This window comes from Camponotus floridanus, unplaced genomic scaffold (assembly GCF_003227725.1).
Source record: "Camponotus floridanus strain SB8 unplaced genomic scaffold, Cflo_v7.5 scaffold1, whole genome shotgun sequence".
Lineage (NCBI taxonomy): Eukaryota > Metazoa > Arthropoda > Insecta > Hymenoptera > Formicidae > Camponotus > Camponotus floridanus.
This window is the reverse complement of record NW_020229214.1, coordinates 4,355,760-4,377,781: the sequence shown is the minus strand read 5'-3', so window position 1 is coordinate 4,377,781 and position 22,022 is coordinate 4,355,760. Positions and strand designations below refer to the sequence as shown.

The window sequence follows — 22,022 nt, the reverse complement described above, 5'->3', positions numbered from 1 at the left end:
ATGAATATTTAGTTTATATATGCATATATTATATAGTATATATATATATATATATATATATATATATATATATATATATAATATATGTAATATATTAATTTCTATTAATCTTTCTATTAGTTAGAGAAAAATTAAAGAAACTACTATGTATGGTATATCACTTGTGAATGTTCCTAAAAGCATTGTGCAATTTACATTCACAATGAAATACTTAAAGTCCTACGTTGTATAATGAGAAAAACTGTACAAAATCATAAATTGAATAGATTTGAGATATTGGTTGTATTATAAGATATTTGTATGGATAAATAGATAATATTATACTTTGCCTAAAGACATTAATTTGTAACTTGACAATAAAGATAATTGTTCACAATTGTGTATTTCTCTTTCAATGATCTTGTTTCAGTTTTTATTAATTTAACAATTAGTTGAATATCTTTCCAATCAATGTTTCTTTAAAATTTGCAAAGATTTTATATATCTACCTGCAATATGTAAGCATTTTAAAATTTTGTAATCGAAGTCAGATAACTTCTTCGAAGACCTATGCACTTGTCTCTATCGATGAAGAGTACGTCTGTTTTGAACTTTAAATCACTTTCCAAATTAGACTTTGTGTGCAAAAGTTGTTGATGTTGCGCCTTACATTGTTGCAATTTCAAATTCATATCGTATATTATTTTATTAATATCCTTCACTTCTTTATTTATCCTACAAAACAACCAAATATTATCGTTTTAATAGATGTATATGTAAATAATTGTGACAAACCTGAATTGAGTATGATTCTTGCATTGTTCAGCTTCCGAACGGTAAAGTTTGGTATCCAAATTTCGTGTATTTGCAACTTTCAGAATCTCTAAATCGGCGATTGTTTTTTGTATTAGTTTCATACTCTTTTCGATGTTTAAAATTTCTTCTTGAATCTAAACTCCAATATAGATTGAACTTTTAACACATAAGAACGATATAAATATTTAAAGACGTTATACAAACTTCGCATAATATCTTTCATATATTTCTTAAATATCTTTCATATTATTTGAATAATCTTATTGTAATTTTAATTTCTTGTGCTACTACTTTATGCAAATATGATTGTAGTTTTTCCTTCGCTTCCAATAATTCAATGACTCTTCTGTTCAACGCCTTATTGGTATTTTCCCAAGCTTCATACATCTCGTAGTTCACAGTGTTCATGACAGTATCGATGTCGCTTCGTAATTGACTTGATATCACACGTTCTGCCTCCGATTTCATCACTATATTGTTTGCCATTTCCGTCCAAGATCCAATCTCGGTGATACTGTAAAAGGATACTCGAGGAAAGTAGTGAAGTAAATAAAGAAGAATGGATCTTCTTTTAAATGTATACAATTATGAAAATAGATATTAGCTTTTATCTAAAAATTATATCTTATAGTACTATATCGAATTATATAATGAAATTTTCTTTTATTTTTGTTTTCTGCTCTTTTCTAAATACTACATCCGTTTATGCGTAAAACATTTTTTATAAATTACCTAGGATCGTATTTTTTTATTTCACTATAACATTGTAGGTTTCGACTAAAATCATTTATATGATGGCATACATCGATTCCCAATGCTGTTTTTTTGCATATATTTGTTTGCAGCTGATGTTGTATCGTTTGATCATTTGTCAATTGAAAAATGCGATAGAATGAATTTTTGAAAATTAGTGTCATATATTATTCGCAAGCATATGACATACCTGATTGATGCATCTATTTGTGATCTGTTCTAATTTTGTCTCACAATTTCTTATCGTTTCAATCTCTTTCAACAGAGCGCTTTCGACTTCATCATGAACTAAGTCAGTATCTATAACATTAATAAGCGTATAAGTCTTAAACACAATACAATTTCACAGGAATTAAACTCTTATTCGAGAATGAATATTTTTATATCGATTGTTTATTTTTAATTTCATTAAAATTGCAATCATTATATCACATTGCAAATTATATTTAGTAACTAAGTTTGTTATGTTCCAATATAAAGCAAAATACCTTTTCTCGACTCTCGATGATAGAGACATTCTTGTGCGATATGTAATTGTCCTTCGAGATTCTGAATCGCAATTTGCAAATTATGACGACATTCTTGTAATCTATCGTCTTCTATAATTAATCTTTCCAACTCCGATGCTACTTCGTTCCGCCAGGAAGTGATATTCTCTCCTTTTTGATCATTCTTCATTTGTTTCTTTTGTATCTTTTCATCAACTTCTCTGAAATAAATAATTATAATAGACAGCAAGTAGTATATTTTATAATAATAATAGTAATAGTATATTTTATGTGTAAAAGTACTCTTCGATTAAATTGAGATTTTAGTTTTAAAGAAAAATTTTAATTTATATATATAAAACTTAAAAAAAAACTGGATGGATCAGTTACATCAAAAGTTAATAAATTTATGCTTTGTTAATAAGTTATTATTTTACATACATGAGAAGATCCTTGAATTAGATATTGTATAAAATAAAACAGAGTAATTAAGGTTGACCACAACTGGCAATTTTAATTCGAAATCAAAATTTCACAATTTTTTAGTGAAATTTTGATTTCGAATTAAAATTGCCAGTTGTGGTCAACCTTAATTACTCTGTTTTATTTATTTGCTGGCATCTTTGAAGTTTTTTAAGTTATTGTATAAAATATTTTCAATCTTTTAAAATATAAAATTAATAATTAATTTGTAAGTTTCTCCTTAAAAAAATAGAGATATTAAATAAATATTAATATTAAAAAGTCTATGAATGTTTCATTTGATTTAAAAAGAATACATTAAATATCACATTTTGAAGAAGGTTTTGCCTACCTTATTAGGCGTACACTGTCCTTGCGTAATTTTTCGGAAGAGCATCTATTCGCATCCACTTCATTGTAGAGTCTGATTTGATTTTGCTTCCAATCATAGGGAGTGTATCGCATACAAAGCGCAGCTCGTGCCGCGTGCAAAGGATTACGATCGAAACTAGTTACTAAATTCGGAAATTTCAAAGGCTTCGTCGTCATTCCATGTGGTATGCGATCAGCATCCATCATCAAATTCGTTACGGGTTGTGCGAACCTATGCAGAAGACAGATTACCTTTTTTAAATAAGAGAAATATTTGTATCAAACTTTTCTCTGCTGAAACAACATAATGATTTTTTTAAAATTAAATTTATATCAATGAATTTCTTATTAATTAAATCATTAATTTTTAATATTAATTTTACATAAATTTTAATTACTTTTAAATAATAATTATATTAAATAAGAGAAATCAAATAAATGATAAAAAAAACATTAACGGTATTTAATTGTTTAAAAATTAATTTCTTATGAAAAATAGTATGAAATGTTTACTAAATAAAAAGTTATATATATTTTTTCAATTTTTGAAGAGATAAAAAATTATTTACAAGGGAGCTGCTTCCAGAATTTTGTATCCAAGCATAGGGCGCCAAGGATGAGACCTCGGGGTTTTGTGAAATTCTTCAATTCTGACTGAAACTGGAGAATCAGCAACTTGTTCCATACATGACGGAACACCGACTGTGCTCCATGATTGAAATTGCTAGATGGAATAGATATATAATTATTATAATGATATATAAATAACCCAGGTAGCAAAGTGACGTCAAATGACATCTTAATAACGTTTTAATGACGTCATTAAGACGTCTGGAGACGTCATCTTGCTACCTGGGAATGTATTATGTATAACAGATTACAAGATCATAAATCGTTTTTCAAATAAGTTTCGAATTTTGTTCTTGAATAAAATTGTTCTCTTAGGATCACAATAAACAATTTTTAATTTATTAATCTTGTATCTAATTGATGTAAATGACAAATTATATAAATTCAAATATACTTAGCGAGATTTACAGAATATATAACGGCTTCGGTCTTCTTTTCGCTTCTAATATTAGCCATAATCGCTTATAATAATTTCATAACGTTCTTTATGTCCAAGAAGAGAGAAAATATATACATAAACATAATTTCAAAAAACAAACTGCTCTGAAATAAGTCAAAATTCACAATTTCAAAATGCGATTATCCTGAAATAATCGCTAAACATACGACAACGTTAACATTATAGCAAGCATTAATAATGCCTCCAAGAGCGTTGACGGAAATAGAAATCTCATATTTAAACAAGTATGAAAAATAAAAATAATTTTTTTTCATAAAATGACCAAAAAAATCGATTTATAAAAAGAAATTTTAATTTTATAAAGAAGCATATTATTATTATTATTATTATTATTATTATTATTATTATTATTATTATTAAATCCATAAAATTATTATTATTTTTAATTATTATTATTAAATCCATAAAAGATGAATAAGAAAAGTCCTTGAAGAGGGGAATTTTCCTTATATCTTTCATCAATTAAAGATTATTCATGTGACTTTTATAACAAGATATCTTATGACAAGTGTGTAACGCTCTTTTAAAATCCGGAAATGCATCGACCATGTGACTCACATCATATGATCACGAGGTGGTAGTCAGGTGCTTTGGAGTGCCTTCTGCTCGCGTCCGTGTAGTGATCTCTCGATCTGCGTGCTTGGCTCGAGTCGCTTCAAAAATTCGGCTTTACGATGACAGGTAGTGCGAGAAAAGCGAGTCCGCTCCACGCGCCGCTCCTCGTGCTGATCGTGGCCTGTCAAATCGCGCTTTCCCATGCCGGTACGCCCGTCGTGATATGGTGCTCGCACAACGAATCGTCCGATCACAATTCGCCGTTGAAAACAGTACACCCGAATCCGTTACAGAAACTGTCATCGGAGGAATTCGAGGAGATCCTGTCACAGTTGGTCGTGACGAATCCAACGATCGTCGTCGCCGAAGAATTGTGTGTCGAGGATCTGAGAAATAACAAGGTTAGATAAAAATTTCATTGCTTGCCAATCCATATTTCCCTTGGAAATATACTTTCCTGCCAATCCTTTTTACTAAAAAGAGAGTATATTATTTGCTTATAGAAATAAAATTGCTATATGAATGTTGTAGATGCTATCAACCGCCAGCAATGGCTCGAGATTGTATTATTTGCCGTGTGTTTTCGAACCGAATACGAGTTTTCAAAAACTCTATAGCGACAAACAGATAAGAACGATAGAAGATATAAACGATGATCATGAGTTAAACATGGTTTTAAAGGATACAGATTCAAGCGAGTGCATAGCGCTTACAGGAAAACAGTGCCGTTACAGTCAAACTGAACGCATAAAAAGGGAAGCTACTAAAGAGGATACTGAGTTTAAGATAAAAACAGATCAAATTTTGTTCTATTCCAGTAAATCACTATCTTTCAAGGTAAGAAGTTGTTAAATGTTACATTATGCAATTAGTCCTATAATAAATTTTAGAAGACTTTATGAAGTCTTTCTTTTAAAATTTTTTATGCATTAAAAGCAATTGAAAAAAGGAATTTATTAAAAATATTAAGAGAAACATTACATTATCAATGAAAAAACTTACATAATTATTATCAAAATAAGTTATATTATCATTGCAGGCACCTGAAAATCCAGATAAGAATTTAGAGCTTCCTGGATCCAAAGCCACAGGATCAAGTCGTAAGGAGCAGAATGGTACACTGATTTTAACCATCAATTTTTCTAATATCGAGGACATTGAAGAGTTGACGCTCGATTTCTTCTTTCCGATCAAATACATGGGCTATTATACATTGGATAAAGTCAATTACGAAACAAAAGGCGGCAAGAACGGCGTTTTGTCGAGCAAACGGGACATTTGTTTCCCGTATAATTTTTCTTATCATTGTTCATTGCAAACCATCTTCACTAACGGTCCCGTACGTTTAAATATCACGGACATGCAAGTCGAAGTCGATCATAAGAATGCGGTATTTAGTGATGCGTACGATTGCGTTGGTTTCACTAGTATACCGATTTGGACGGGAATATTCGTGACTGCGATACTGGCCTTAATTATGATATGGGCGCTTACTATGATTTTGGATATCCGTACAATGGATAGATTTGACGATCCTAAAGGAAAAACTATCACGATCTCTTCCGCGGAGTAGAGGTATAATATGGAGACTTCTCTTCATAATACAATTGTAAGTATTAAGTACTCGTGCGAAATCTATTATAATACAGATATCACGTCATAGTATATCTCATGTCGATTGTTCATAAAAACAATCACGATCCGAATATTTAATTCCCCGATTTGAGTGTTATATCGTTACAAAAAATATTTTATCAAAAAAAAATAGTAATGATAATGCTAGATTCATTACAAAGAATTTTGCTCGATGTATAAATATCATTCCGTTGTACGATATCCTTAATTTCGATATTTACATATATCATTTAATATTTGCGTGTTTGTTGCCTGTATGATATGATTATGAGATTCTCATTGTGGTATTTAGTGTATATTATATCTAGAGAGATTTATGAAAATTGTTTGAATGAATTAAGATAGCACAATGTATACCATATACACCAAATAAAGACAAACAAGAAATGTAAAACATTAATCATACATGTAATAGAAAAAGAATTTTGTGTAACCATATATTTACAGTTGCGTGCAATACTATTGACTGTTCCTTTGTACTGCGCATTGTAATACTTATTGTCTCTGAGAAAAGCGATAAAGTGAAACAATTATAAACTGAAAAACTGTTATACAATAGACAGATAAAATTCTGAAGAAACACCGCGCGCCTTCAGAAAATAGTACTCACGCTTGTATAAACGGCTTATTTGTTAATAAGAATTTGTAAAAATATGTAATATATAAACTATATACCAGATATATATATATATATATATATATATATATATATAAATCTTTAATATAATGTATAAGAAAGGTATATACAAAATAAAAACGTCGCGTAAAATTGAAATTCGTGGTATTCTTTGAGAATTTATTCACAGACTGGAATATCAATACCATGAACTATCATAAATACCATAGAATACGGTGGTAAGATCACAGGATCCGTAGGATCCAATATTATAGATTGAAATGGCGGTAAGTCTCCATTCGATTGCAGCTTCAACACTTGGCCATTTAGTTTTATTTCACTGCAAATAAAAGTAGTAATTATTAAGATTTGTTTATAAAGACTTTTTTATTCTTATGATAAAACATTTAACGTTTTAATTAGATGTTACTTTTTAAATTTCAGTTTATAATAATGTATAATATACAATTTCTTCATATTGAAGAGATAAAATTTATAAGAAATCACACGTATTTCATTATAAAAGAAAATTAATTTTTTTATTTTACATACCTCGACTGAAGATTGTCAGCGGTCAAAGAGTAAAAAAATATTTTCATCATTTCACCAGATTGTACAAACAATTCTGGAATATTTATATGAACTGCGATTTTGTCGATATTCATTCCGTAGATTGTGACAGCTGGTACTCTGGCGACCCGAGCTTCCTTCGGCGTGCAATGTGCGTATAATCGCACGTAACCGAAATTGTTCGACGTGATCAATTTCAGGACCTTCTCTGATACAAATTGCTTATAAAAGATGCTGACCCACCAATCGGGATTTGGCGTAAGGTTCGGCGATACCATAGCATAATTTCCGCCAAATAGCGACTGTCTAGTGACGACGTTCAATCCCGCGCTAGCGCTGTAGCCCAATTTATCCAACCACAGAAATCCAGCTACAAATCTGTCGGATAATTCGGGTGCTCCTCCTCCATACGCAGTGCTGGTTTCCGCTGTCACATACATCTTTTATATCTTTTATTGCATATAACTTTTCGCGTTCATTAAATGCGATTGCGATTAAAAAAATAAAACGTTTGCTGCAGCCTTAGAAAATAATTATATATAAAAATCTAAATAAATATCTAAAAATAATTATATATCTAGAAATTGTATAATTATTGCAGTATTTAAAAAAATAATTCTTTGAAAATAGAACTAAAAGTCGAAAAGCAAAAGAATAAGATATATTCGAAGAAAAAGAGAACTTCCCAATTCTCCCTAATGTATAAAATACATACATAGCCACATGGAAACATTTTTCCCTGATGCAGCAATGAATTCCCCTAAGGACTTGATTTGTGCCGGTAACCAGTTAAATATGAGAGGATTTACAAAATCTTTAACTATAGCTTCTCGCCCATTCAGATAATACTGATGCCACGTGACATAATTCACAGTACTGCTTTGACTCCTCAGAAATATTTTGGCATATTCTTCTCCTATATGATTCTGCTCTCCGACGTGATTTACTTCCGGTCCGACGAGGATGCTATCGACGTATCCCGCTTCATCTAATAATTGTCTCAAACGATCGTAATTCTTTGCAAGTTCATTTGCGGAGATCGTCACATTGAATACGTGTTTAAAGGAATTCGGTTCTGAAATGTTGAAAATAAATAATATGAAATTTTATGCATTATAGTTATTATATGTACACATTTTTTTACATATATTAATTCTACATTTGTTATACTTGCTTACCATTTCCCAATTGCCAATCTAATTCCATAGCTTGATTTTTAGCAAAAGTGATAATCTCCTGTGCATTAGTGTCATTCCAAGATCCATCTGGATTTCTGAGCAATACATTCAGATCAAAAATCATTCGCAACTTGGACTTTACTGCAAAATTATAAACAGCGAGTAAGTCTGCACCAGTGATGGTAAAATTGCTGATGTCTTGGCCATCTACAGGACTGAGAATCTTTTCAGATGAGCTTTGCACAATCTAAATTATCAAATGCATTCGGCAAGTTAAGATTATAAATAGATTTCTTGTAGCAATTAATTACTTAAAATATAGATACTGATTTAAAAAATAGTGAATAGAGAAGGTGAATAAATTTCTCTCAATAGTATAATAATAACTCATGAAATTATTTTATATTATGAAAAGAGAAATATATTTGCGAACTAACCTGATTCTGATCAAATATCAGGCAATCAGCAGATGTTCCACCCACTCTAACATAAGCAGGACTCAAGTGACGGCCCAAATTGATAAACTTTTCTTGTTTAATAGGCAATTCGTTCATTGTTCGAAGTAAAGATGTATCAAGACCAAATGATAAAAACTTATCAGAAATAGTATGCAGAAGAGGTTGTCGTCGGTCCAAGTGCAATACATATGTACGGATTGTTGGAATATATGTATTAGGATTCCATAACGAGAGTATCAATAGTGTTGAACATAGACCCAATGCAATGCAACAGAAAATAAAACGGACTGTTGAGGCTGCAATAGAAAAAAAAACAATTTGTCAGCAGGAAAAATCATACTAGATTGTGAAGAATTAAAACCTGTATAAATGTGAAATGTACAAATGTAAAAATAACATAAAATAGGAGTCTCAATAAATAAATTTATAACTTGAATCACATACAAATGCCAATCAAAATATAATCACGTGACAGGAAATTTCCCGGCAAAGATAGCGGCATGTTTCCTTACCGGCGATATAACCCACATAGAGAAGGTAATTCGCATTAATTGAGAAAGAAAAGATAATTGCGAGAAAATGTCCATTTCAGATTAAAACGAAATTTGATCAAGATCGAGACGAGTAAGGCAAAAAGACGTGATGTCGTACGCATTTTTTTGACACATCATGAATTGTTGTATAACTCACTGCTTCGTGTATGGGCATCGTTCAGATTCTGATACTGATTCTTGCCCCAATTGTTGCTCACGAAATAGTTCATCGTCGTCAAAGATGTTTTCCCGGTTCGATGGGACCAACGTCGCGAATGTCACGCGTATTCGTCACTCTTTTTGCGCGTCAAACAAATGACAGCTCGAATAATCAAAACTTCCGTCCCATGTTGCGATAAAGCGATTGGCGGGCATGACAAAACAAAAATAAAAAAAAAGATGATTCTACTATATTCATATGGCATCTCATTTAAAGAAAATAAAAATAATATATAAAAGTAAATTATTTATGTTCAAAAATTGATGAACCAATCGTGGATTGAGAGAAGAAAAATTCTGATAATTTTTAAAATTATAATTTTATAGTTTTTCCTTTAAAATAATTTACAAAGTAAAATAATACAAAGAACTCAAATAATTTTATAAATTTTATATATTAATATTTTATAATTCTTTTTTAAAATAATGACGATTGAGTAAAATAATAGAAAGAACTCTCAGAAAATTTTAAAAATTATAAATTTATAGTTTTTCTTCAAAATAATCAACGACAATAGAATAAAATAATAGAATAAAGAATTCTTAGAACTTACTTTTTTGTGAAAAAAATTTCTTAGTTTAATCAGTGGAACGTTATAAATGTTACTTAGATGGACCGCGCGTCTTTTGCAATTCGATTTTTTTCGCACATGTCGAATCGTTCGCTCGTTTACGATGATTTCTACGCATCAAGTTCGTCTGATTTTCAAATCTTGGCTGCGAACTAGCAGATTTTTTATTAGAAGTAGATGCAGCTTGACATTCCGGAGACAATACTTCATTCATTGTGTAGGCTGTTTCCTCGATACTTGTACTTGATTTTTTTTCTACATTGACGGATTGTATTTTTTTTGCTTTCAATGCCTGTCGCCGACAATATTTTCGCATTTTGCAAACTGCAAATAATTGCATATCGATTCTAAAATTGGCATGTTTGGTCACCGATTAAAGCGCATATTAAAACAATACAAGGGAGATATTCTCTGGGTGAAGCACATGCAATTTCACAACTTTAAAAATTTAAAATAATGAGTGATCGGAGAAATATATTCTAATGTGAAACAATTTTAAAGGGATAAATATATACCTTTCGGCGAAATTTCTGCATAAATCGAATCAGAGCTAGAACTTGAGGAATTGGGAGCGCAAGATTGGCTTCTGTTCGCGGTGCGATTTCTATAAGAGACACTAAGTCGACGCTTCCTTTTCACGCTTAATCTTTGTCGCGATTCCGAGGCGTTGCTCAATTCGTCCTCCGCCCAGAATTGTCGATCGGCATCATTTGATATCGGTAAAGCTGTACCGGAAGACTTTAAATACGGGATTAATGTACAATTTTACGGATTACATGCTAGTTATACGTAACACTGTGTAATGTTAGAAATTACATTTTGATCCGATTAAATCGAAAGTATACAATTTTGGTTCTTTGGAAAGCAATCAAGATTGTCATCTGTTGCTTGAATATCATTTTGCAACATTATCTCCGCAAAATAAATTTTTATAAAATTTATGAATATGTTAACACATACAATAATCCAATTGGCGTTTGAAATATGACAGCGTTTTTAGATCCAATAATCCTCGCTCATATATTCGTTTTCATTGCTATTTTGCTTACAGTTTCATTGAAGGTCTCCGAAAAGTGATCTCTTCTCTTTTCTCTGCCATCCGAAACATGATATTCATAACCTTCTTCTTCAGAACTACACATTATCTTCGCATCTCCCCAAGCACAATAATAACCCATGTTTAAAATTACATACGTACATAAATCACACACACACATACAAGTTGTAATTATACATATGATGCACGATATATGTCGTATTTTACAGTTATTTAAATGTACTAGTAAATTTTCAAGATATAATCGAATAAACAATTAGTTAATTATATACAAAAACGAGATGTGTAGTGTTTTTTTCGTAATTTATAGCATTTATGTCAAGTTACTGCGCGATCACATTTGCATTTGTCGGATGACTGACTTAAATACTACATTAATTCCATAAAATGCATTGATTTTATTCTGAATCTCTATTATATATTTGCAAGAATCATAAATGTACAACTGAAACTTTTGACAGTAAGATTACCTTATCTTTATATTATATTTATCTTTTCATCGTTGTGATCATTAATGTATCTTTTCATCTTTGTAATCATTAATATATTTAAAGATAAAGAAAAGAGATAATTAACAAAAGAATCAAATTCAAATTAATAATTTTGTAATATTTAAACATTTTATATAGCTGTCAGAGTTGTCACATAAATATTGCAATTTTATAATAAATTCTAAAGTAACTAAAATATTTTATAATTAATTATAAAATATTTTACTTATTTTATAAAAATTAAGTAATATTTTATAATTAATTAAAATAGGAAAATTAAATTCAGCTTATAATAATTGTGTAAAGTAATTATATCACAAACTTTTCCTATATGTTTCGAATATCGCTTATGTAATCACAAGCGATATCAATACAGACTTTTCAATGTCTAAAACGTCTCTTACCTTTTCTCTCTTCCGTATTATCTGTCTTAATTTCCAATATTTTAGATACAAACGCAAATCTTTATATTTCATATGTAACTTATTAATATAATTTAATCGTTTTCGGATTTTCTACGTTTTTTCGAACGTGGAGTGTCGGTATCATGAGGGCTCGGAGTGATGTGACTCCGTTTTCGCTTAATACTACTCTCGCTTGCCTCGCTGCTACTGCTTGTAGCAGTTCTGGTCTCCCTTCGAAAGGTTCCCTCTCCTGTTACTTGTACTAATATCTAAAATCGATCACATAATTATTAATGGTATTTAATAACATGTGTATTAATCACATGTGTATAAGACATGTGTTAATCACATGTGTATAAGATATTATAAGAAGTATGCATAAATAATACAATCTACAATGTGCATTTTAAAATGAATTTTATATCAGATTATATTAAAAGCATTAAATCTTCTGTTTTTATTTAAAAATATTTTCACTAGCACTATGTACGTGGAATTGCTTTTGCTCTGCTTGATGATTCTCTAGTGTACGCCTTTAAATAATCCGTTCAACTATATGTATATAATTGCTACCGAAAAAATACCATTTATATGATTAATATTAATAAATATTAATGTATTTTCTTTACCTGCATATGTTGCAAGCATTCTTCCTGCATCGAAACTGCCATTTTATAGATAAACGTATCATGTTTGTTGTACATAATGGCGTTCTGAAACATAAGCATGACATCTCTCTGAAAATGCATGGTCGATCTGATCGTGCCATTGTCAATGTTTTTCTTGACAGTTGACAGATCCATCGGTCGGAAAATCACCGAATGATACCCAGGCGCTTGATCTTCCGTGATCGGTCTGAGGAATACTGACGCGTATTTGTGCGTGGCCAAACGATTGTAAACGAGCATAACCGCTTTCTTCCAGGCGCGATAATCTGCGCCCTCGCCCGTGCCTTCGTTCTCCGGTTCGCTGTCCACAGCAATGTTTTGCTTCTTGGAGTACGTCTTCATTGCCCGTCCGCCACTCAATTTACTCAACGAAGATTCTTCTTCGTCTAGTTCCCCAGGTTCTTCTGTGGGCTCTATTTCCTTTTTTATGTTTTGTTCGCCCTCTACGTTTTTCTTGGTGTCCTCTTTCTCCTGTTTTATCTCTACAATCTCCTTTTTCTCTTCTTCCGGGGGGAGTGGACTTTTCGCGCAAAACACACCTGTAGCGATAGCATCTGTTTCCTTTTCGGTTTTCGGTTCTTCGGGCTTAACTTCCACGCTTTCAATTTTTTTAATACTATTCACGTCCACATCGGTTATAATCTCGATCGGTGCACTCTTAATACTCTTCACTTCCTCAGTTCCTACAGTTACCACAGGCGAACTGTTCTCAGCTCCGTTAATTGGCTCGCTACTGACTTCCTCCTTTATTTCTACGTCCTGCAAAATGGAGTTTGTTGTATCTTCCGAGGAATCTTTGACTTCTTCTTTTTTAAATTCATCTGTATATATCTCAAGTGTTTCCTCGATGGCCTCTTCTTCCTGTGATTTCACCAAGGATTCCTCTTTTATTTCCGGTACGATTTTTTCCTTCATTAAGATTATCGATTCTTCTTTGAATGATTCTAAAGACTCGGTACTTTCGACCGTGTTTTCGATAATCTGCTCTTCCGCCATTGGTTTCTTCTTGTTTTCCGAATTCTGACTGCTTTCGTCGTCCTCTAGAATCAGACTGATATCCTGCGACTTCTCCGTGTCTTCGGTACTAGGCAAATCGTTCGTCATTTCCGAAGAGACGCTGACTACCTCCGTGGATGGTACGTCCTGCTGATCCCCTGTAATTTTCGCCAAATATATTTCTAATTGATCTAATCCTGCATTATCTTTACCTTCAGTATCTTCTGGAGATTCCCTCAGCTCTTTGACAGTCTCCGATAGCTCCTTGTCATCATGTGTGATCACTTCCGTTTCTTCCTTCTCCGTGTCCTCTTCTTCTACCTCCGCTTCCACTACGGTATCCTCCATTGTTTCCTTCATTTCATCCGACAGCTTAGAATCTTCGATGTTTGAAGATGCGGCGTCCATGGATTTCATTTCGATATCCGGTTGTTTTTCCTCCATCGGAGTATCCTTACTGTTTTCTTCATCGTTAGTTCCTAACTCTGAAGCAAGTTCCTCAGCTACAGTCACTCTTTCATCATCGCAAGTACTCGGCTCGGACTTTATTTCTTCTGATGTATTAGATACAATTTCTGTTATTTCTGCGACAATAATTTTGGGTTCTTGCGGCTCTATAGCGACGGTTCCAATGATTTCGGCGATGTTCGAGGTGCTAGAATCGATCTCTTCGATCGCCATTTCGCTTCGCGGTGAATCGGAGAGCGATACAGTCTCATCCACGTCCCTCGGCTCTGGCTTCGGTTCTGGAACCACTATTGGAATTTCCGTTGTTTGATGGGACATGCTTGAGAGATTACTGATAACTGCCGTCGAGGTCGTCGTCGTCGTAGTCGAGACGCTTGTGTCCAGGGTTTGTGGACTGCCAGTGATCTCTTCCTTAATTAATTCTTCAATGTCACCAATGATCTCGTTTATTTCATCCTTATCCATCACGTCTGCCATTATGTCCTTGCGTATTACGTCGTCTATGTGATCGATTATCTGTACCATATTTTCCGATACAGGCACATTTGTCGGCGCAGTGACAACTGGGGTAAGCGCCGAAGTCGTCGTTGCAACCGCCGATATCGTTGTTACTGTTGGTATCGTTACGGTCGCCGCGTTCGCCATCTCATTCTGGATATTCATCTGGCGAATCTGGGATTGCGATTGGGTCGTTTGCTCGAATTTATGCATCTCAGTGTTGGTGGTGGTGACTACAACCGTAGCTGCCTGCTGCTGTTGCACATGAGACATGACAGAAGTAGTTGTTTGTAATTTCGGTAACGGTCCTCTTTGTGTGGTGGCTGGCATTTCCAATAGCATAGAAAGTGTAGGCGCACCAACGGATGGCGGCGGTGTCGCATTCGCACTGGCGATCGCTGTTGAGACCAACTGTTGCAATTGCGGTGACACATTCTGCGCCAATTGGGCGTTCAATATTTTCGAATTGGATCCAAGTAGACTGGTGATGGTCGGCGAGCTCACTTGGACAGGAGTAGACGGGTAGGTTTGTACAGTTTGAGTGGTTGGACTGGGAGATTTCAACAAGCTTGTCAGCAACGGAGATCTACCGCCTCGATTATTCTTTCTCTCGTCATCATTCTCCGTTGCCGATTCGGACGTGAGCTCCGCCTGCGCCACTTCCAACGTGCCCTCCGCGTGTTTGCGAGTTTGACTTATGATTGAAGACGGGACGACAGGCAAATTCATCTCTTGCTTCTGTTGCTGTTGACGTTTTGTCAACCATGCCATGTGAGCCCGTGCCTTTTGATCGGATTCGCGTTCTTCCTGTTGTATTTCGAGCCACATTTTCTCCAGCTTCTCGTCGCTTATTGTGCCAGATTTGAGCAGGTTTATATCCGTTTTGAGTCGCAGATACTCATCCTTCTGACAGGCCAGAATCTGACTCAATTCAGTTATTCTTTCCTGCGTCAATCTTCTAACTATGGATTCACTGGTAGTTTCACCACTCTCTCGTTTCTTTCGTTTCGGCGTGTCGGCATTCTCGAGTAAATATGCATATTGCATGGCACATGATTTTTGCGAGAACCAATCTGGAGGTCTTAACGATTCTTTTTCGATAAGTGGCTTCAATGATCTAGAAACACTCATCCAATTTTGATCTCCAGATTTCAGTACGCTCGATGCAAGACACAGTTGTTCCCGTGTAGTCCATGCATCGCAGTTTACACGTTTAATTTTTAGCCCTAAAATTAAATTTATTTAATTAGATGCAACCTTTTCATATATATCAAATAATAAATATAAATAACAAAATAATCAACATATTATACTTGGAAAGATTATGAAAGTGTGATTGACAAAACAAACCTATATTTTATAGAATAAAAATTGAATTAACAGAGTGTCATTTTTATAATTTACGTTTCATTAACATATAAATCTGTTTTAGTTTTTATTTCAAACCAATAAAACTAATAAAATAGGGAAGTATAATTAAAATGAATTAAAAAGAGAAATAAATTATATATACAAGTAAATTATATATACAAGTATCATTATCTACTATTGACATTCTTGTTTATGTGTATATTGATTATTAAAGCTTTAATTTATACCAAGTGTTTATTAGTTTTATTAAAGTTTGAATAAGGAAAAATTGATAAAATATTTCATTGGTAAAAAATGAGTATATAAAATTATATAAAATTTATTTTAAGATAAAAACATTCTTTTGTAATAATTTCCTTAACCTATAAATCATAGATGTAGCATATAAAGACACATAACAAACTAAACTTACTGTCCTGCATCGATGCCATCTCCTTCTAAAAGCTAGCAGAATTTGCCGCTATTTTGCAAAATACACGCTATTTATACGCTAATAGAATTGCGAATATAATTTCTTGTATCTTTATACAACTATTTGAAAACACGAAAACACTTCACTTCAACTAGTTATATCGTTCCGAACTGGTACTGGTCAGGACGCATTCACACAGAGAATGCGTTCAAAAATCCTATTCATTCGGTCCAGCAGGATTTACTTGGCCAATCAGATCAAAGAAATCTTTGCTCCTTCCCCTAATTGGTTAATTTAATTTACTTTATGTAGGATTACCTATGCAGTGTTCCGATTAGGGATTCTGTGCGCGCGCATGTGCGGCTCCGCACTTGCGCAATCGTGAAAGTACAATGTAATTTCAAAAGTCGCGCATGCGCAGAACCGCATATGCGCGCGCACGGAATCCCTGATCGGAACACTGTACCTATGTAGGATTTCCGAACTCATCCTGGACAGTGCTATCAATTTCTCTACTATTAAAATCAAATCGAAAAGATTCTTCGTATTTTGCAATATATTTCACAATGTACAAGAAACTAGCTAGTATTTCAATTTCAACCATAGCTTTTTTAATTTATCGTCTTGCAAATTCAAAAAATAGAAGATGCGAGTGTAGAAAGTGCAAGAAAAATGAACAGAATAATCCATCTGCGTACTCGTACTGTCACCATGGAACGCGGAACAGCTGATCGCGAGAAACACGAATACGGAAACGTCACAACGAGAAACATTGTAATGGCGGAGCGAGTGAAAATTGTTGAAATATGCAACGGCATAGGTTGTGTTTTATTGCTGTAGATTGAAGCAACGCACGTTGTGCCCGATTGTGTTTACGCTTTGAGGACACTAATCACTCACGTCGTGAAATCTATCGAATCTCTCCCAGACACGATGATGAATAACCGTAGGCGGAGCAACAACTTTACGTACGTCAGCTCGTGCGTGAAATACATGATCTTTATGCTAAATTTCGTTTTCTGGGTAAGCGATTCCTTCTTGAGATTGAATTTTTGCATAACGTCTCTTTAATCACGTTGTTTACCTGCAAATATAATTTGCTGTTTATTATGAATGAGACAAGAGATATAGTTGACATATTTTTATACCGCTTTCACTAATATGAATTAATTTCAATTATTAGTAAAATTCAGCTAATATATTTCTTTACTTTTATATTAAAAGAAGAAATTAGTTTATTAAAGATAATGCAGAGATAAGAAGATGGACATTATACAATCTGATAAACAAACATGATTTTCTTTTTGTTTAGCTGTTTGGCGGGCTGTTAATCGGTGTGGGTCTGTACGCTTTCTTGGATAAATGGCAAGCAACTGGATCTGTCAGAGTGGAAAACGTTTATGATGTAGTCTTAAATATCTCTTTGGTGATGTTGATAGCAGGTGGCGTCGTCTTTGTTGTTAGCTTCGCAGGATGTGTAGGAGCTCTTCGTGAGAACACATGCCTTCTTAAATTCGTTAGTTCTTTTACACGAATATAATCTTTCTATAGTATATGAAATATATTTCATTGTGTGTCTGATTAAATGACTTTTTCAGTATTCATTGTGTCTCCTGCTATTTTTCCTCCTGGAAATGGGTGTAGCAATTGTTGGTTTTATATTTCCAACTGCATTACAGTCTCTTTTGGAAGAATCTTTCACAGACAAAATAATTCAGACATATAGAGAAGATCCAGATCTACAAAATTTCATTGATTTTGGACAACAAGAGGTAAAGATTATGCATGGATTTTATGCAAAATTATATGAAATTATTAAAACAATGAAAATGTATTATGTTTATATAAAATATTCAGTTTTGTGTAAGAATATATGTATATAAAATTTTCCATTACAGTTCAAATGCTGTGGTTTAAGCCAAGAAGGGTACCTGGATTGGGGAAAAAATGAATATTTTAATTGTACTAGCCCTAGTGTGGAGCGTTGTGGTGTACCATTCTCTTGTTGCATAAATGCTACTGATATATCTGTATGTATATTAAATGTTACACATAAAATACAAAAGATATATATATATATATATATATTTTTTTTTTTCCCTTTACTTTTGAAAAAGTTAAATTTTTTCATATATATATATATATTATATATATTATATATTATATATATATATATATATATATATATATATAATATTATATATTATATTTTATATTATATTTTCATATATATATATATAAATTTTTTAACTTTTTCAAAAGTAAAGGGAAAATTTTTTAAATATATATTTATTCTCAATGTATAAATGAAAGAATTTCAATTTTCAGAGTGGACTTGTAAATATAATGTGTGGCTACAAGGTCCAAATGTTACCAGTATCGGAAGCGAGTAAAAAAGTCTGGACTAGTGGGTGCATCGAGATCGTGCGTAGCTGGGCGGAACGCAATCTCTACACAATAGCTGGTATCGCTCTGGGTATCGCACTTAGTCAGCTTTTCGTGATTTATCTCGCGAAAACACTGGAAGGCCAAATCGAATTGCAAAAATCTCGCTGGCATTCCTGAGCTTGACTTCAGGCCACCTACCGTTACCAGATACATTGTCCGGCCAACAGGCAGGTGGCCAGCTGCGGCCGATCGCGCGGAACACATGATACAGAGACAAATATAAACGCGCGAATGGCATTACTCGTCCTCTTTGCGATCTCTTTATACATACTGTGCATCCTGTCTCTCATCAAACTCGTCCTCTATTTCAAGAATTACTTTCATCTATACGTGAGTAAAGGATAATATATCGTTGATGATCAACGATGTTCTTCGTCAAATATTGCAGAGGATGCGTTTACAAGATCAGATTAAGATCTTATATAAAGATTATGTATATGCAGGTGCAGAGATGGTGTCCTATGTCTTTACAATCAACAATAAAATTTTTTTTCTAATACTCGGGGAAACATCTTTTCGCTTACAAAAATTAATTACACGATTCCATTCGTGCTGGCAAAAAATTAGCAAATTACGTATGACGAGGTCACGTTTTTATGAAATCTGTATGGGACACTATTTATGCATTCTTCTGTATATGGAACTGATAAAAATATAATGACTCAAATGCACTAAAGACAAAAGTGAGATATTTACCATGACGAACTCTACTCTGTAATATGCATTTCGTTGAGCATGTGTATTGCATTGCATTATTGCGATATTATAGAACAATCTCATTTTTACATGTAATACCTGGTTCTCAAATATATATCTAATTTTATTTTTTTTTTAATTTATCTTTATATCGAATATATATACATATATATTTCTGTTTTATCGCGATTGTTTTTCTTTGTTATAACCAGAATAATTAAAACATATTTTTATAACTTAAAAAATATTCAAATCTGATATCTTTTTACAAAATTTAATTATAACATAAATTTCATCATTTCCAGTACAATTTTTAGTGACATAAAATTGTTTTAATGATTAATATTGATATATTATTAATAAATGACATAGGAGCTTATATATATTTTATAGCAATTCAAATATTGATAATCGTGTGCACATTTTTATATATTGCTTCCATTAAGATATATGTAGAATATATGAATTTCAGATTAGAGATAAATGTCATTTTGTAAATAAATCTTGAGAAATTACTTCATTAGTTAGATACGAATCAAGTCATTAAATTTTTATTTCATATTCTATTTTTTAATATTTCTAAACATATTTATGATCATAGATTATATACATATATATATATATATAAATACATATAAACAATTTCTGCTCATACTTTTATATAATTAATGATTATGAGTCGAATATTACTCTTATTATATGGATACACACTATTGAAGAAAACTTTTTGATAATTATAATGATATTTTATTCACTTGTTCTTCTAGAGTGTGATGCCATATCTATATTATGTAAAATTATGAACGAGCGCACATTTATTTGTACACATTTATATTGCTAATTTATACTTCTCACCATATTAGCATAATTCATGTATATGAAACAAGAAACGTCCAGTGCCAAAGTCAGAATATTGTTGTTCTCTTATTTAAAACAAATCTGACAATAATCTGGTATGAACAATTTGTTTAATGCATTTAGATATCTCTTCGTCAAGAATGACTGTAAAACCACTGATATGAAATCTTCTAGTTTGTAATAAATAGGTATTATTCTAAAAGATATGTGTTATTTTGCCATTGTCAATAAATCAAATTATATTGATAAAAACTTATTATGTCTTTTATACATCACACAAGTAAAATAAAGAACTATCGTATTCACATTGCTCAATAGTTATCTAATTGGTGGGCTATTACTATATATAGTAGATAATTTTATATGAGAATTTTTATTATATGACAAAATAAACAATCTATTTATACAAGGATGTGTCTATAGGTACATTATTAGAATATTCTAGGATAACTCGCTGTCCATCAACAATAGTAGAATTTTCAAATAATTTGATTAAAGGTGTATCCATCTCAGCATATATTAGAGCTCCATTAGAATGATGGAAAAGTTGTAGTTTATTTACAATGGTTGCATCAGTATTAGTGGGAACTTTAAGTGTATCTGCCATTGAATCTATACATTTGCCTATTGTCCACTGCATGTTAACAAAAACACCTTTAGATGTGCCTATGTGTTTATTTTTAACTGTGAGCGGCAAATGCACAAGAAAATAACATCTCTCGCTCGTTGGTACATTTTTGGGACCAATTGCAGAACCCTTCACACGCATGAGTTGTACCTGCAAAGAAAAAAATATATAAATTTGTTAACAATATTTTTTAGTATACTAAAAAGTACTTCCTTTTTCATGTATAATATAATAATAATAACCTTATTTGCCATTGCTGTATTCTTAGATTTTCTCAAGCTGTCTGCAATTTGTTGATCTACAACAGCTTTTGCTTCTGCAAATTGTTTCTTGGGTATTTGCCATTTTTTCAGTTTCTGAGTTTTCTCGGTTTCACTTAATTCCAAGCATCCATGATGCCTGTGCATCACACAAAAATGTTGTTTACACTTGATGCAAGGCATCTCAATTAATGATATTACCTTGCAGGACTTTTCAGAGCATAAAAAATTTGTTGATTTTTCTATGGCAAGTTTTGCATTCTCTGCTTTTAAACATTCGTGTGACACCATATGAAAGTGTTCTTTACAGAAAGTGGCTTGACAATGCTCACACACAAAAGGCAAAAAATCCAATAATTTGCAATCTTTCATTGAACAATGTTTGCCAGTCTCAGGGAACTCCATTGTGATCCAGCACAAGAAAAGATTTTAAGATATATATAATCTATTAATTATATATTAATTCTATTA

The 22,022-nt window shown here is 32.4% G+C and overlaps 6 protein-coding genes across 8 annotated transcripts; 2 read left to right on the top strand and 4 right to left on the bottom strand.

Moving 5' to 3' along the window:
- Nucleotides 1-108: 108 nt before the first annotated feature.
- Nucleotides 109-3,956, bottom strand: LOC105248468 (tektin-3). Its single transcript, XM_025407730.1, has 9 exons — nucleotides 3,909-3,956; nucleotides 3,440-3,594; nucleotides 2,851-3,102; nucleotides 2,037-2,257; nucleotides 1,743-1,848; nucleotides 1,528-1,674; nucleotides 1,087-1,309; nucleotides 775-929; nucleotides 109-714 (listed from the first exon to the last, which is right to left on the bottom strand). Exons 1-9 carry the CDS (start codon nucleotides 3,954-3,956, stop codon nucleotides 507-509), a joined length of 1,515 nt encoding a protein of 504 aa, XP_025263515.1. The 3' UTR covers nucleotides 109-506.
- A 568-nt stretch (nucleotides 3,957-4,524) lies between these two features.
- On the top strand, nucleotides 4,525-6,838 carry LOC105248469. Its single transcript, XM_011253274.3, has 3 exons — nucleotides 4,525-4,916; nucleotides 5,047-5,352; nucleotides 5,555-6,838. Exons 1-3 carry the CDS (start codon nucleotides 4,635-4,637, stop codon nucleotides 6,086-6,088), a joined length of 1,122 nt encoding a protein of 373 aa, XP_011251576.1. The 5' UTR covers nucleotides 4,525-4,634; the 3' UTR covers nucleotides 6,089-6,838.
- A 76-nt stretch (nucleotides 6,839-6,914) lies between these two features.
- Nucleotides 6,915-11,887, bottom strand: LOC105248467 (heparanase). Of its 2 annotated transcripts, XM_011253271.3 has the most exons (7): nucleotides 11,346-11,887; nucleotides 10,812-11,034; nucleotides 8,952-9,268; nucleotides 8,515-8,761; nucleotides 8,052-8,411; nucleotides 7,319-7,763; nucleotides 6,915-7,106 (listed from the first exon to the last, which is right to left on the bottom strand). In XM_011253271.3, exons 1-7 carry the CDS (start codon nucleotides 11,511-11,513, stop codon nucleotides 6,947-6,949), a joined length of 1,920 nt encoding a protein of 639 aa, XP_011251573.1. In that variant the 5' UTR covers nucleotides 11,514-11,887; the 3' UTR covers nucleotides 6,915-6,946. The 2 variants fall into 2 exon arrangements, with proteins under 2 accessions (XP_011251573.1, XP_011251574.1); XM_011253272.3 differs by lacking the exons at nucleotides 10,812-11,034; nucleotides 11,346-11,887 and adding an exon at nucleotides 9,663-9,893.
- A 244-nt stretch (nucleotides 11,888-12,131) lies between these two features.
- LOC105248466 (bromodomain-containing protein 8) lies at nucleotides 12,132-16,831 on the bottom strand. Of its 2 annotated transcripts, XM_011253270.3 has the most exons (4): nucleotides 16,662-16,680; nucleotides 14,125-16,104; nucleotides 12,878-14,070; nucleotides 12,341-12,517 (listed from the first exon to the last, which is right to left on the bottom strand). In XM_011253270.3, exons 1-4 carry the CDS (start codon nucleotides 16,678-16,680, stop codon nucleotides 12,341-12,343), a joined length of 3,369 nt encoding a protein of 1,122 aa, XP_011251572.1. The 2 variants fall into 2 exon arrangements, with proteins under 2 accessions (XP_011251571.1, XP_011251572.1); XM_011253269.3 differs by having other exon boundaries at nucleotides 12,132-12,517; nucleotides 12,878-16,104; nucleotides 16,662-16,831.
- Nucleotides 16,832-17,366: 535 nt separating this feature from the next.
- On the top strand, nucleotides 17,367-19,306 carry LOC105248465 (tetraspanin-33). Its single transcript, XM_011253266.2, has 5 exons — nucleotides 17,367-17,684; nucleotides 17,974-18,177; nucleotides 18,260-18,433; nucleotides 18,560-18,691; nucleotides 18,990-19,306. The coding sequence occupies exons 1-5, from the start codon at nucleotides 17,595-17,597 to the stop codon at nucleotides 19,224-19,226; spliced, it is 837 nt and encodes a 278-aa protein (XP_011251568.1). The 5' UTR covers nucleotides 17,367-17,594; the 3' UTR covers nucleotides 19,227-19,306.
- A 1,500-nt stretch (nucleotides 19,307-20,806) lies between these two features.
- On the bottom strand, nucleotides 20,807-21,989 carry LOC105248462 (AN1-type zinc finger protein 1). The gene is made up of 2 exons (XM_011253263.3): nucleotides 21,534-21,989; nucleotides 20,807-21,441 (listed from the first exon to the last, which is right to left on the bottom strand). The coding sequence occupies exons 1-2, from the start codon at nucleotides 21,954-21,956 to the stop codon at nucleotides 21,061-21,063; spliced, it is 804 nt and encodes a 267-aa protein (XP_011251565.1). The 5' UTR covers nucleotides 21,957-21,989; the 3' UTR covers nucleotides 20,807-21,060.
- Between the last annotated feature and the right edge of the window lie 33 nt (nucleotides 21,990-22,022).

What these genes read in the sequence shown, in the direction of transcription:
- LOC105248468 (XM_025407730.1), bottom strand. Translation starts at nt 3,956, where the DNA reads ATGGCTAATATTAGAAGCGAAAAGAAGACCGAAGCCGTTATATATTCT. An exon ending in CCGAAGCCGTTATATATTCT is followed by an intron (nt 3,595 to 3,908) that starts GTAAATCTCGCT and finishes TATTCCATCTAG; the next exon opens with CAATTTCAATCATGGAGCAC. An exon ending in ATAAAAAAATACGATCCTAG is followed by an intron (nt 1,310 to 1,527) that starts GTAATTTATAAA and finishes ATCCTTTTACAG; the next exon opens with TATCACCGAGATTGGATCTT.
- LOC105248469 (XM_011253274.3), top strand. Translation starts at nt 4,635, where the DNA reads ATGACAGGTAGTGCGAGAAAAGCGAGTCCGCTCCACGCGCCGCTCCTC. An exon ending in AGGATCTGAGAAATAACAAG is followed by an intron (nt 4,917 to 5,046) that starts GTTAGATAAAAA and finishes TGAATGTTGTAG; the next exon opens with ATGCTATCAACCGCCAGCAA. An exon ending in GTAAATCACTATCTTTCAAG is followed by an intron (nt 5,353 to 5,554) that starts GTAAGAAGTTGT and finishes TTATCATTGCAG; the next exon opens with GCACCTGAAAATCCAGATAA.
- LOC105248467 (XM_011253271.3), bottom strand. Translation starts at nt 11,513, where the DNA reads ATGTGTGTGTGTGATTTATGTACGTATGTAATTTTAAACATGGGTTAT. An exon ending in AAATGTTTCCATGTGGCTAT is followed by an intron (nt 7,764 to 8,051) that starts GTATGTATTTTA and finishes TGTATGTGACAG; the next exon opens with CGGAAACCAGCACTGCGTAT. An exon ending in GCTGACAATCTTCAGTCGAG is followed by an intron (nt 7,107 to 7,318) that starts GTATGTAAAATA and finishes TTTTATTTGCAG; the next exon opens with TGAAATAAAACTAAATGGCC.
- LOC105248466 (XM_011253269.3), bottom strand. An exon ending in AATGCTTGCAACATATGCAG is followed by an intron (nt 12,518 to 12,877) that starts GTAAAGAAAATA and finishes GATCGATTTTAG; the next exon opens with ATATTAGTACAAGTAACAGG.
- LOC105248465 (XM_011253266.2), top strand. Translation starts at nt 17,595, where the DNA reads ATGATGAATAACCGTAGGCGGAGCAACAACTTTACGTACGTCAGCTCG. An exon ending in ACACATGCCTTCTTAAATTC is followed by an intron (nt 18,178 to 18,259) that starts GTTAGTTCTTTT and finishes TGACTTTTTCAG; the next exon opens with TATTCATTGTGTCTCCTGCT. An exon ending in TAAATGCTACTGATATATCT is followed by an intron (nt 18,692 to 18,989) that starts GTATGTATATTA and finishes TTCAATTTTCAG; the next exon opens with AGTGGACTTGTAAATATAAT.
- LOC105248462 (XM_011253263.3), bottom strand. Translation starts at nt 21,956, where the DNA reads ATGGAGTTCCCTGAGACTGGCAAACATTGTTCAATGAAAGATTGCAAA. An exon ending in ATACAGCAATGGCAAATAAG is followed by an intron (nt 21,442 to 21,533) that starts GTTATTATTATT and finishes TTTTCTTTGCAG; the next exon opens with GTACAACTCATGCGTGTGAA.